This window comes from Natator depressus, chromosome 2 (genome assembly GCF_965152275.1).
Source record: "Natator depressus isolate rNatDep1 chromosome 2, rNatDep2.hap1, whole genome shotgun sequence".
Classification (NCBI taxonomy): Eukaryota; Metazoa; Chordata; order Testudines; family Cheloniidae; genus Natator; species Natator depressus.
Window position 1 is genome coordinate 113597792 of NC_134235.1, and position 12899 is coordinate 113610690.

The 12899-nt window shown below is 44.7% G+C and overlaps 1 protein-coding gene across 1 annotated transcript in view; it reads right to left on the reverse strand.

Moving 5' to 3' along the window:
• BMP6 (bone morphogenetic protein 6) overlaps positions 1–12899 on the reverse strand; it is a 155415-nt gene that overhangs the window by 17847 nt on the left and 124669 nt on the right. The window contains exons 3-4 of the mRNA XM_074944904.1: positions 5560–5708; positions 3671–3868 (exon numbers count right to left, since the gene is read on the reverse strand). Coding sequence (XP_074801005.1) covers positions 3671–3868; positions 5560–5708 — 347 coding nt within the window. The remainder of the gene's footprint in view (positions 1–3670; positions 3869–5559; positions 5709–12899) is intronic.

Here is a 12899-nt window from a genome sequence, read left to right on the forward strand (position 1 = left end):
GTTTACTGTGAAAGAAGGGGGCAGTATAAGCAAAATAATAAATCTCAGTTGCTCCAGAAATGCTACATTTTGATCAGGGAACAAAAGAGATGCTCAGTAATTTCACCAAAAATATATCCCAAAAAGGAAGGACTTTCAGCTTTATGATACAATGCAGAGCTGGTTGGAAAACAAAAGATATTTCCTTAATTTTCATCCAAATTTCAGAATTTTCCAACCAGCTTCAATGAGACAGCAAATGCTTTTCTCTTAAGCCTGTTCTTCAACCATTCCTATGTGGCTTATGACTCATGCCAGTTAAGGGGTAGGCAAGACTGAATGTGTGTTCTATGATGTTCAAGCTAGACTTTTTTAAAATGAACAAAATACCATTAACTGATGGAAAGACGGGGATATATTGCAAAATTTTAAAAATAAAAAGTCAGCACTGGGGATAAGATGCCTGAGATCAAATTTAAATCTATCAGCTCTGCCTTTGTATCATTGAGCAGCTCTAACAAGAGTTTAAAAGGCACACTCCATCCCTCCATGCGCACCACTCATTTTCACACTGAGAAACCTAGCAGCATGTTGCCTTGAAGTCTAGCCTAATAATGTGATTCTTAAGGTAAAAACTGCACTATGCTACTGTGCTTTTTCTGAATCAAAGAAGAGAAGCCATCACCACTTCTTAGTCAGGCCTGGACTAAAAATGCGCACTACATGTAAATGTTAGTGTTTCAGTACTTAGAGATGTTTGTTAAATACCTGATATTTCATACCAGCAGCACACTTCTAGGCAAATGTTACTCTGCAGCCGATCACTGGTCCAAAGGATCTGAGGTGAAATCGTGGCCTCATTGAAATCAATGGCACTAATTTAAATGAGGCCAGGATTTTACCTATGGTCTTAGGAAGTCCCTAGCAAAAGCAAATTTTACCAGTACCAGGTTTACCTTGGCGCCACAGCGCCGGGCCCAGGCTGCAAAGGGGCCTCTGCCCAGCCTGCTCTGCTTGGGCTGCAGTAAGGCCCCGCCAGCCGTTCTCAACCCCCAGCCCACCGCTCTCTGCTGCGGGAGCAGAAGCTTGGTCCTGCCGGCTCCTGGGGCTCCTGCTGCAGGGCAGGCTCCGCCTGCACCCACCGGCAGCCAAGCTCCCCCGTCCCCGCCTCTTCCCCCAAGTGCGCTGCGTTCCCGCCCCTCCCCCTCCCAGCACTTCCTCAAACAGCTGTTTGGCGGCACGAGGAAAGAGGAGGAGCGGGACCGCAGTGCGCTCGGGGGAGGAGGTGGAGAAGAGGTGGGGGCAGGGCCTTGGGGAAGAGGGTGGAATTGGGGCAGGGTGGAACAAAGGCAGGGCCCCCGCACTCCCCTACACATACCCCCTCCAGCCCCCTGCCGTGAGCTGCTCAGGGCAGGGGCTGGGAGCACCCCCATGACCCCAGCCCACACCCCCAGCCTCCTGCCCTGACTCCTGCACCCCCTTCACACACCCCCATGACCCCAGCCCTGACTTCTGCACCCCCCACATATACCCAGCCCCCCCCACACTCACACCCTGACTCCTGCACCCCCCCATAACACCCCCCACACCTTGAGCACCAAAAGGGAGCTCCTGCACCCCCCCACACACACATTCCCACCTGCACCCCTCGCACCGAACAGGAGCTGCCCCAGGTAAGCACTCCACACCCAACCTCCTGCCCCAGCCCTGACCCCCTTCCTGCATCCTAACTCCTGGCCAGACCCTGCACCCCAGCCCCCAGCCCTGACTCCTGTACCCCCCCACAGCTCACAGCCTCGTGCCCCAACCCTGAGCCCCCTCCCTTACCCTAACTCCTGGCCAGACCCTGCACCCCAACCTACTCCTGCACCCTAACTCTCTCCCAGACCCTGCACCCCCAGCCCTGAGCCCCCTCCCGCACCCTAAGTCCTGGCCAGACCCTGCACCCCAATGTTTTTTTACATTATTTTTATAAAGCGCTCTTATCCAAAGTGCTTTACAATAGTTAGCTAACAGTACAAACAATATTTGGAAAGATCATTAAGTGGTCCGCCGAGACCCCCAGCAATTTTCAAGTGGTCTGTGGAAACATCAGTTAGACTACAAGAACAATCAAGGTACCTCACTTTATTTTCATTTACTTGCTATAACTTATAGGAGGAGGATAAAGAAAAAAAGAATGAAAAACAGGAGCGGGGGAGGAGATAAGAGAGAATGTTCTTTTTCTTGGCTGGGTCCCAAGGAGGGGTCCCAAAAATGAAACTGAGCACAGGCCCCACTATCTCTAAATCCACCACTGGGGCTGACTCCTCCCCCACAGCTCCCCATGCCGCAGCCAGGGGCTGACCCCCCACTCCCTGAGCTCTGCATGCCGCTGCCAGGACAGGGGCTGACCCCTCCTTCGCCCCAGCTTCCCATACCACTGCCAGGAGCTGGGGCTGACACCCTCCCTACACTGCTGCCAGGGGCTGGGGGTGGCACTTAACCGCCCCCAAGCTCAATTCTGGCTGGGGCTGACCCCCCCGCAAGCCCTGCTGCCTGACACCTCGCCTCACCACCACCCCCACCACACATGTTCCTCCATGCCGGGGGGGGCGCACCAGATTTTTTTGGTAAACTGGGCATTTGTTCATTTGCTCTTGCCAACTGGTCAGTCGGCAAGAGCAAACGGGATAAATGCCCGTTTTTGTCAAAAAAGTCAGGATGGCCAGGACAGAGCTTAAAAGAACTGTCCCGGCCAAACGGGGATGTATGGTCACCCTATCTCCAGGCAAGTAGGTCCTGAGGGAGTCTGGCCAGGGCGGGGGCAGACCCTGGCTAATCGCGCCACTCCCGAGAGGCTGGAGTGATTCCCCACCCTGGCACTGGACCGGCCCCTGGCCACACTGCCAGCTCAGCCTGGCAGACGCCGTCACCTTCCAGCAGGGCCGGTGAGTACGGCCGGGGGCAGAGTGTGAGGGAGTGGGTCTCTGGAGGTGTGGGGGCGGGGGGCTCTTGGAAGGCAGTGGGGGACGTCTATGTGTTGGGATGCTGGCTAGTGGGGGGTCTGAGTGGAGTGCTGTGTAGTTGTGGTGGTGGACTGTGGGGAAGTGCACTGGGCAGTCGTGGTGCGGCTGTGTGGGGAGGTGCTGGGCAGGGGTGGTGGTGTGCAGACCGCCGTGCATTTGTGGTGGAGGGTGTGGGGGGGGGGGGCTGCTGGGCATAGCAGTTCCAGGGGATGCTGGGCATAGGGAGTTGGGGGTGGGGGGTGGCATGGCATGGGCCCACCCTCGAGGGGAAGGGGCATGCTGACAGCACAGGGCTGGGCAGGCCAATGTGCATCTGGCAACTGACAGTTTGCATACAGTGCCCTTGCACTGGGCTGGGCGGAGCGGGGCCGACCCTGCCATGCCCCATTGCCCCTGGCTGGCCTCTTGCTCTGGGGACTGACCTCCCTACACCATGCTCCTTTGCTCCCATGGGGGCCCACAAATATGTTTGGTGCCGGGTCCACAAAAGGTTAATCCGGCCCTGAATGTTACATGAACGTTCCCCTCTCAGGCCCTTGTAAATGTAGTGTGCTCCTCTGTGCTTATTTTATTTTATTTTGGCCATGCTCTTTTTGTGCTTTTTCACATATCAAAGCAAATGAAAGATCTTGGAAGAGAAAAGGTGTCTGATCTCCAGAGAAAATAGATGTTGCAAAAATTACCTGTAATACTAGATACCCTGGAAACATCTTGAGCCTGAGTGGAGCGGTTTCGATTCTGCTGCCTGCGCCTGCTTGTGGCTGACCTAGTGGTCCGAACATGAACCTCACTCACTTTGAAAAAGGCCACCATGAAAGGCTGCTTGTCATAAGGGCCATTTCGGCCTATCAGGCCTGCTGCTCTAGGGTTTACACTGAGACCTTCAAATGGAACAAAAATAAATAAATTAAAAAAAGGTGGGTTAAAAAATCAACGCAGTCTTGAATAGTTTTTGCTAGCAACACACACATACAGCTGCTCTCCCACAAGTAGCATTCCCTTTCCCCTTCTTTTCTGTTCTCTCTCCTCCTTTACCCCCTCCACCATAGACTGTTGTCTTCTTCATGATGTTCTCTAACTTGGACTGTGAGCTCTTCAGAGCAGGGACTTTTTGAATTCTTATAGCATCTCTAATGCTATGTATACACATTGGTATATTACACATATATAATTAAATGCCTAAATCTGTTGTAAAATTAGTGATGCCACTTCTGAGCCACCAAGAATAGAGACATTAGGGAGAAAACCCGGGGAAATTTTGAGGGAAAAGAGGCTGGATACCTTTCCCATAAAGAGCTTAGAGTTGGGGAATAGCGTCATATCAGTAGCTCATACAGATAGGTGGACACTAGCATCCCACATTTCTTTTGGCAAAACAGACACTGGACAGTCTTTGATCTCTTGCTTGAGTTTTATGGAGGAACTCCAAACAGGATGAAGAAAATGGAAAAAAGTGGAAGGCAGACACAATTCCACACCACTCCATGTTGTCCTTCCCGTCTTACATTCTCCTTTGTCTCCTCCTTCCCCATCTTCCATCCTTTTCTTCCACCTTCCCACCACCAACCTCCCTTTTTCCATCTTTCAAAGTTGCCATGGATTGTAAATGTTACTGTTTCTTCTGCAGTTCTCAGTCCCACAGTCCGCAAAGCCATTCTCACATGTGGAATCTGATAAATTGCATCTCATGGTTAGAGTACTACACTGGGAGACAAACTCATGGGTTTTACCCCCAGTTGTGCTACTGACACTCCATGTCATGCTGGACAAGCTGCACCTGTGCATCAGTTTCTCCATCTGTAAATTGATTATCATAATACTTCCCTACCCCACAGCACCACTGCAAGGCTTAATTAGGATTTGTAATGTGTATCACAATCCTTCGTGCTTTTCATTCATGTTAGTGAAAATTCTGCTGCTGCTGCTTCTTTCTGGAGGCAATGCTTTTATCAGCAACTGATAGACTGAAGGCAGTGGGTGAAACCCTGGCTTCACTGGAGTCAATGGTAGATGTGCTTTACCCTCTGATATTTTTAGGGACAGCTCAGTAGTAGGAGGGATTCTGGGGTGGCAGAAACAACAATTGCAGCAAATCTAGCATCAGTTTTAAAGCCATTGCACATCTTAAATGTGGACCTCTTTTTAAAAAAAGTTACACTGGAAAATGTTTCCATGAATTGAAAAAATAAAAAAATAAAACTTATTTGGCTGGATTTTCAGAGGCGTGGAGGTCAATGGGAGCGTCAGAAATGCAGAGCATCTGCAAGCCAGGCCACTTGTGTATGGGGAAAGTGGCATTCCTATGAGCTATCCATGACAGGATCTACATATGGAATACATACAACAGACAGAACTGGGTACTCAAAGTATTTTAGAGAGATACATAGAAGGCCATCAGACAGACAGTAAGTAGCCTTCCATCTGTGCGCTTGAATGCATTGCCTAGTCTATCACATAACAATTGTACGCTTGGATACATTACCCAGACCATCACATTAGGGCTGATGGCTATAAACAATTAACAAAGATAATCACCTGCCAGATGAATCAAGTAAGGTGGTCTGTAACCTACCATCCCTGGTCACCACGCTCAGCTGGAGTCCCATGTTATGCTGAGGGTTCATCACCCACATGTTACTGGTGGCAGTGATGTCAAACTCCAGCCAGCCTTCTTCTGAGGCCCACACTGCTCTGGTATCCAGCAAAAACAGATCAGAATCTCTGCAAAAGAAAACAGGAACATGGTCGGGCTGGGGGGGGAGGGGTTCCAGAATTCCCCACGTGCTTCCACTATCACAGAAGTGGGAAGAGTCAAAATTAAAATATTACTCATTTGTTACTTTAATTTCACCATGAAAAGGCATGTGCTTCTGCACATATAGTTCAAAATGTTACAAAAATGTAGCTGTTTTCTAGGCTTGTGGAACCCACACCAGCTACAGAAATGCTAATACCTAGGTAACTGGATTTTAAGCCTTACCTCAGTGAGGCCTGGGTGTAAATATAGTCTAGAGTGTACAGTGGCCAAAAGTTATTACCATGTCTCTCTGTTTCCTAATATGTATCCCTATTTATGTAAAGGGCTACAATTCTTATGTGTGATGAGCCAATATTGCAACATTAATAGGGATCTCTGACACCAATCCTATCACTATTTCTTTTGCAAAAACACATTACGATTAATAAGAACGTAAGGAAAATGAGAAAACAGGTTACCTGTCCCTTTTCTCCCATCAAAGATTAATTACAGAAAAAGTTTTGTTTGAGTTACATTTTATTTTTGGCTAAATGCTATGTCATATTGCCCAGTAGTTTGGTTTACATGAGATCACACATGGAAAAATAAGCACGTCAGTATATTAGGGCTCTTAGTGCAGCTCCTTTTTATAGTGGAAAGGCTTTGCTCCTCTCTCAGCTAGTGACCACATTCTGTGGTTGACTCAGCAGCCTTTCCCACAGGAGTCTTTGCATCCTCCCTTCCAATGGGAAAAGTGTTTCAGGGGAAATTCTGTGACCTTCACCTCCAGGAGCAGCAAGTGGTGGAGCTGGTTAGCTGCTGTATGCTTTGGAAAAACTCTCTGATTGCAAGAGTTGGGCTTCACCAGGCATGCTGTGTACCTTGGAGCACCACTACTATTGATGGATTAACTGCTGAATCAGCCCAGAGTCTTGTAATACATCTTCCAGATTGCTCCCTGGCACCCTCTGAAGTGGGCTACACATGTGCAAGAGGGTCTCTTAGTCCCTGCACTGTCTTTCCTCTGAACTTCCCTCCTCAATCTGCTTCCTGTAAACCATCTCCGCCCTCTTCCACCCTAACATGCTTCAGCCTGCCTTCCTCTAACCCCCAAACCCTAAATAACTGACACATTACTTCCACCCAAAACAAATGTCACAAAACTATTCAGAACCATGTATGGAGAAAACCTACACTTTCACAAACACTCATAAAGTATCAAATTAACAAAGAGTATGAACAGATCAAGTTGAAATTCAGGGCCTGATTCGCCACTATCTTGCATTTTAGAAAACCTTTTACATGTGTGTGGAGTGAGTGAAAAGTGGTGTAAAATGCGACCAAATCAAAATTCTCCACTTTACACCAATGCTTGCTTTTTACACCCACTTTGCACAGGTATGAATGGCCACATCCGATGAAAAAACACTAGAAAAATCAGGCTTTTCAATTCAACTATTGTTCACAAATAGGTTTACAGACTATTCAATAGACCTGGGTCAATTTTTTAAATTGTGAAAAAAAAATTCCTCTAAAAATTCTCACCATTTTCCAACCAGCACCACTATTCCACTAGCTCTTCTCCTTGGTACAGGTTTATGAAGCCAGCTATTGAAGTATTATTCCACAGATGTTATAGGTGACACTAGTAGAAGCACCTATAGTTAAGGTAGCCTGATACCTTCCACTATAAGGCCTGTTTTCAGCTGTTGTAACTTTATCAGAATAACTACTTGTGCTGAGATTTTAATTTTCAGGAAAACAAAAATGGCTTAGCTGTTTCCAGGAACAAAATTAGGAGACAATGTTTTCCTCACATTAAAAAAATGTTTGCAGTCATTTCATAGAGAAGCCCTAGCACTCCCTGTTTTGGAGCAAGGGATTTGAAATTTGGCAGAGGCCTGCTATAAGTAGGGATGTGCCTTTTGCTATCCCAGTGAAAATTTACCAAAATTTGTTCATGCTCAGTAAAGACTCAGAGTTCAGCAGCTAAATTCTCTGAAGATTCCATCTGCACCGAGGATGCTCCATCCCCACATAGCAACCTGACCGTTTGTATGCCATCCCCGCAGAGCAACAGAGCATGCACCATCATATGGTTACATGGCAGAGCGGAACTTTCCCTGCAATTGCTCCTCCTGCCAGCTGAAGGCCACTGCGGCTCCAGGTCGCAAAACTACAAGCAGCCTCTCCTGTGCTTTCAGGCTCTCCTGCTGGCATTCAGGCAGCATGGAGAAGAAAGTCTAAGTGAAATGCAGAAAGGTGAGGAGTGAGACAGACTGAGAAAGGGACAAGCTGGAGTGGTCAGGCTTGGGAAGGATGGGAACAGAAAGGGGCTTGTAACCACTACAGCACACTCCCCTCCAGAAACCAGTATTAAGCCCAGGATTCCCAAGTCTCAACATTCCTCTGCTGTCTGAAAATATCCGTGAAACCCACTGGCACAATGTGCATCTGTCTCATCCTCCTCCTGTGGTCACAGACCCCCGTAGAGGATAATAACCTACTACTACTACCAATTATTCCGTTAGCTCAAATGGCAGAGGTCTGTGTTGCAAATCTAAAGGTTCTAACCCTACTGATAGCTCATGGGGTGAGAAGGGATAAATATGGTTCTCCATGAGTAATTTTCTAAATTTTTGCAAAAGCAAACTGAAAAACTTCACCAATGTTAAGATCGTACAATCAAGCACTTGAAACTTAAGAAATGACAAAAATAAGGTTGGCTGCGCAGTCTTAATGTTGTCCCCGTCTGTGTATGCATGATGATTGCTCAGGAATTAATCAGGGTTGTGTAGCTAACAAGGCTGTTGCCCGTAAACTCCCTGCCTCATTTACTGAAGAAGTTGGAAGGTGTGCAGTGAATGAGGCAAGGGATTACAGGAAGAGAAAGGAAGCTCTGATGGTTAAGGCAGCTGAAAGCTGCCCTGGGGAACAGGATTCTATCCCTACCTCTGCCACAGAATAGTCACTGAAGCCAAATTTTTCACAGGTGGTCACTAAATATGTTTTCCTCATTTCTTGGGTGCCCAACTTGAAACACCTGTGGCCAGATTTGTGGAAGAGCTGAAAACTCACAGCTGCATCAGAAATCAGTTGAGCCCAGTTCTGAACATATGAAGTGCTGTAAAATGCTAAATATTCAGAAAAGTTAGGCCCTTAACCATCTCGAATTGGGCACCCAAAATTAGTGGACATGTTTTACTTTAATCTGTCTGTGCCTCAGTTCCTCAATTGTAAAATGGGGGTAGTGAAGATTGATTAAGGTTTGTGAAACACTCAGATTCTATGGTGCTCCTCATGATAAAAAAAGCCCATGAGAAATATTAATTCAGTCTTCAGAGCAGGGTTTGAATAGTGTGCCATGAGTAAGGCCTGGGGCCACACATTGAACAATGAGGATAAAACAAAATATTTACTAGCTAGCCTTCAGTGAGCACCATTCATCCTGTGCAGTGAATGAGGTAGGGGTCCTGTGGAAAAAAATAGTTTGTGACTATATTATTAAAAACGGTATCATACTTTTTGCATATAGGAGCAGCAGAAAGGTAGGAATGGACAAGGGACATGGACCAGGCAGAGAAGACTGGAGGGGAGCGAAAGAGAAAGTATGTTAGTGGAAGAGTCAGAAATGGGGTGGTCTGAGCAAGCTACCTAGGACCTGACAGGAAAGAATATCTACAGCATAGACTCAAGACAGACAGAATCTGATGCTATCACTGATTTACGCACAAACTTCTCTTCATTTCAAGGATACTACGTAGCCTCCTACATATGTAGAGAAGAGAGGACTTTTGCATTCAGTATATAGAAGTGAAGTTCCAACACCATAATGAACCATTGCTTAACACTTAGTTAAACTGTCCCTGGTATTTTATATCCACAGACAGTTCTCTTTTTCTGCATTTACACTGTGCTCATCATCACTGTGATATCTGAGAACCTAATCAAGATTTTAATCATACTTAATACTCAAACTCCTGCAAGTAGTTAATTCAGTAATGTTTGTGCAGCACGTTAAACACCGTATAAGTGATAGGTTTGTATTATTATGGGGAAGTAAATAAATGGGGGGAACTGAGGTAGTGAAGGGAAGTGATTTTTTTCCCAAGACTACACGCAAGCCGACTGGAGAGATGAGAGTCAGGAATTCCTCACTCAATTAGGAGCTCGTTCCTCTAGACCTCATTTTATGGGTCTGACTCAAAACCCACTGAAGTAAATGGGAGTATGTCCATAGCCTCCAACTGACTTTGGATAAGGCCCTGAAAACAAAGGTCAAGACAACAATTGCAAGTGGCTGAAAGAATCTCACAGTCTAAGGGAGAAGTATGATTTGTCTGTGTGAATCATAAATTCTGCCCTAACTCCAGTACTCTGGAAAAGGATCCATTTATAAATATCCAGATATAAATATCAACTATAGCTACTATTCTTAACACCAGCATCCTGGCCATGTAGTCAGGGAATTTATGGGAGGAATAGTTTGCATCTAATTATGGTAACCCTGTAATTAAATATTTCTTTAGCTAAAATCTCAATAAACCTTTCAACAAAATGTCTGTGGGTGTTAATTCATTTTAATTATTTAACTAAACACTAATTAGCTTATATTTTAGTCAAGTGGTTAATCTTTGTTACTATAATTAGTGAAATCGCCAGATTACAATAATTTCTCTCTGTCCTGAGTACACATTATAACATGGAATTTTGCCACAGGAAAAACACCAGTGCTATAAAAAGCTAAATTTTACGACATATATATTGGAAAAAGGTTTTCTATTTTCCCAACAGTCTTCTTTCTCCCTCTATCCCCTCCCCCAAACTAGGCAGAAGTTTTCCCAAGAAAGCAGTGAGAATAAACAGAGCTCTCACTTTCAAACGACTAAGTTAAAGGCCTCTTATTTTAATTACGGATGAGGAACAACATTTTTGGCTCAGCTTCAAAGCTCCCAATTACCCAGGTGTTTAAGGGATTGTTACGCATTGACAGCCATTTACTGAGGCATTAGTTACTATAAGTCCCTAAAACTTTCTTCAGCTGAACATTTTTGTTTACTTTTCTTCAAAGACAAGTTGACATAATAGTCTAGACTGCATAACGTCAACCTCAAAGGAGATTTTTGCACAGAAATGTGAGGGGGTTTTACTGCTTTATTTTTTAAAAATTTAATATCCTTTCTTAATACTTTTTTGTATATCACACTCAATCTATAGTTTGCACTACTTCAGATCTCCAGAAAAATTATTCTGGGTGTGATGCTGCTGATTCATCATCAAGACCTTTTCTTCTGAACAACCAACACGAATAGAGTGAAAAATTGTACCCACCATAAAATGTAGTCTTACAGAGTCAAGATTTTGAAGGTATAGCCTAGCCCAACTGTAAATCAAATTCTTTCTGTATGTTATTTTTAGAGTTGCCTAGATAAAAATCTTAAAGAGTTTGCTGACATGCAGGACATACTGTATAAATTGTGCGTAGAACATGATGCATGCAAAGTTATAACATGGAATATTAACAACCTTGCAATTTTAAAGCACTTATATTCAACAGATCACAAGGAACCTCACAAAAGTTAGGAAATTGGAACTGGATCCTGCAAAGAGCTCAATGCAAGGGAACCCCTGTGCCTGTAAGAAACTAAAAGAAAGTCAACGGGCTCCATGTGGGTGTAGGCTCTCTCCACATGGAACTCTTTGCAGGACCAGGTCCTTAACCCTTATAACCCTGATAGGTAAGTATTATAGCATTATTTCCATTTTACAAACGGTTAAACTGTGAAAAAATATTGCCCAAGCTCACATAAGCAGAGTCTGTCTCTCCAGACTCCCCGTCCAGTGCTTTAATCACAAGACCAATATACTCTAAATAGACCATGTCGCATCTCAGAATTCAGTTGATTTTGCACCAACAGGGCTTTTCTTTGTCCTTAAAAAAGAGCGGGGGGGGGGGGAGCTAAAGAAGTTTCCTTTAGATTTTGGAGGGAAAGGTAATTAGCTACAGGACTGAACATTTATCTGCTAAATTCACCCCAGAACAATTCTGACTTTTAAACCACTTTAAACACACACTCACACCCACCCACCCTCCCCTTCCACTCAGGAGTAAATATATGCACACTATATACAAATCTGACCTTAGCTTGAGACAGATTGACGTTAGCTTTGCCATTTGTTTTGAACAAGCCAATTCCAATCCAGTTGGGGACAGTTATTTTCTAAACTATAAACACTGCTTGCAAATCAATTTTCCCTTTAGATTAGAAACTCAGACAGCATTTGTATAAATATCCTGTTGCAAAGAGAAAGACTTTACTACCACTAACTGACAGCTAAAATTAATGAGAGTTTTAACCCTTAACGGAATGATGTTCTGTTGCAGAAGAACACACTATATAAATGGGAGAAGTGAAGGACATACCCCACCCCGATTTTATCATGTTGGAGGAATCTTTCTACGCACATCAAGCTACCATATTTCATTCTTGATATGAATGAAATTGTTTAATAAATGTTTACCATTAAAGCACCATATCCTTCTTTTGATCTTCAGCTTAAGCCATTGCTTCATTTTTTTTTAAATAGATTAGCTGTTTGGACAGTGTAGGAGGATTCTGAGGTCTGTACTAACAGGATATTTACACTTGAAAACATAATAATCATCCCGACCAAGGGTTGACATCTTTGATCAACCACAAACCCCCTCAGTGCTCCCACTCCTGACCCAACACCTTGCCAAGAGAAAGCAAGAACGTTTCTGAGCAAAAAATATACATAATGGTGTGTTTCTAGAAATAAATCTGTTTCTTCCCTTCACTTTTCATGTCTCTCTTAAATGAGTAACCCACTTCCAAATAGCATTGGAACTCAAATTCCCTCTTCTGCTTCCACAAACTCAGCATTCTATATATATTTGGAACACAAATGTAAATAGGGTTGAATTCCTCTCTGTTCTGCCTCAGCATCATAAAAGGTTGCATTACTACAGTCTGCCGTATTTTGTGAAGTAGAATGTCTCCCCTATTTATAATGAAGCTGGTCACAAGCACTTGAAAGTCAGTGAGACTTGTAACCCCTACATTCTTTTGGTGCTTTTGACAATCTCTCTTATTTTGTGTATTTAAAAAATGAACACGCTGGTGCTGAAATAACCCAGGGACAGAGAATAAGTA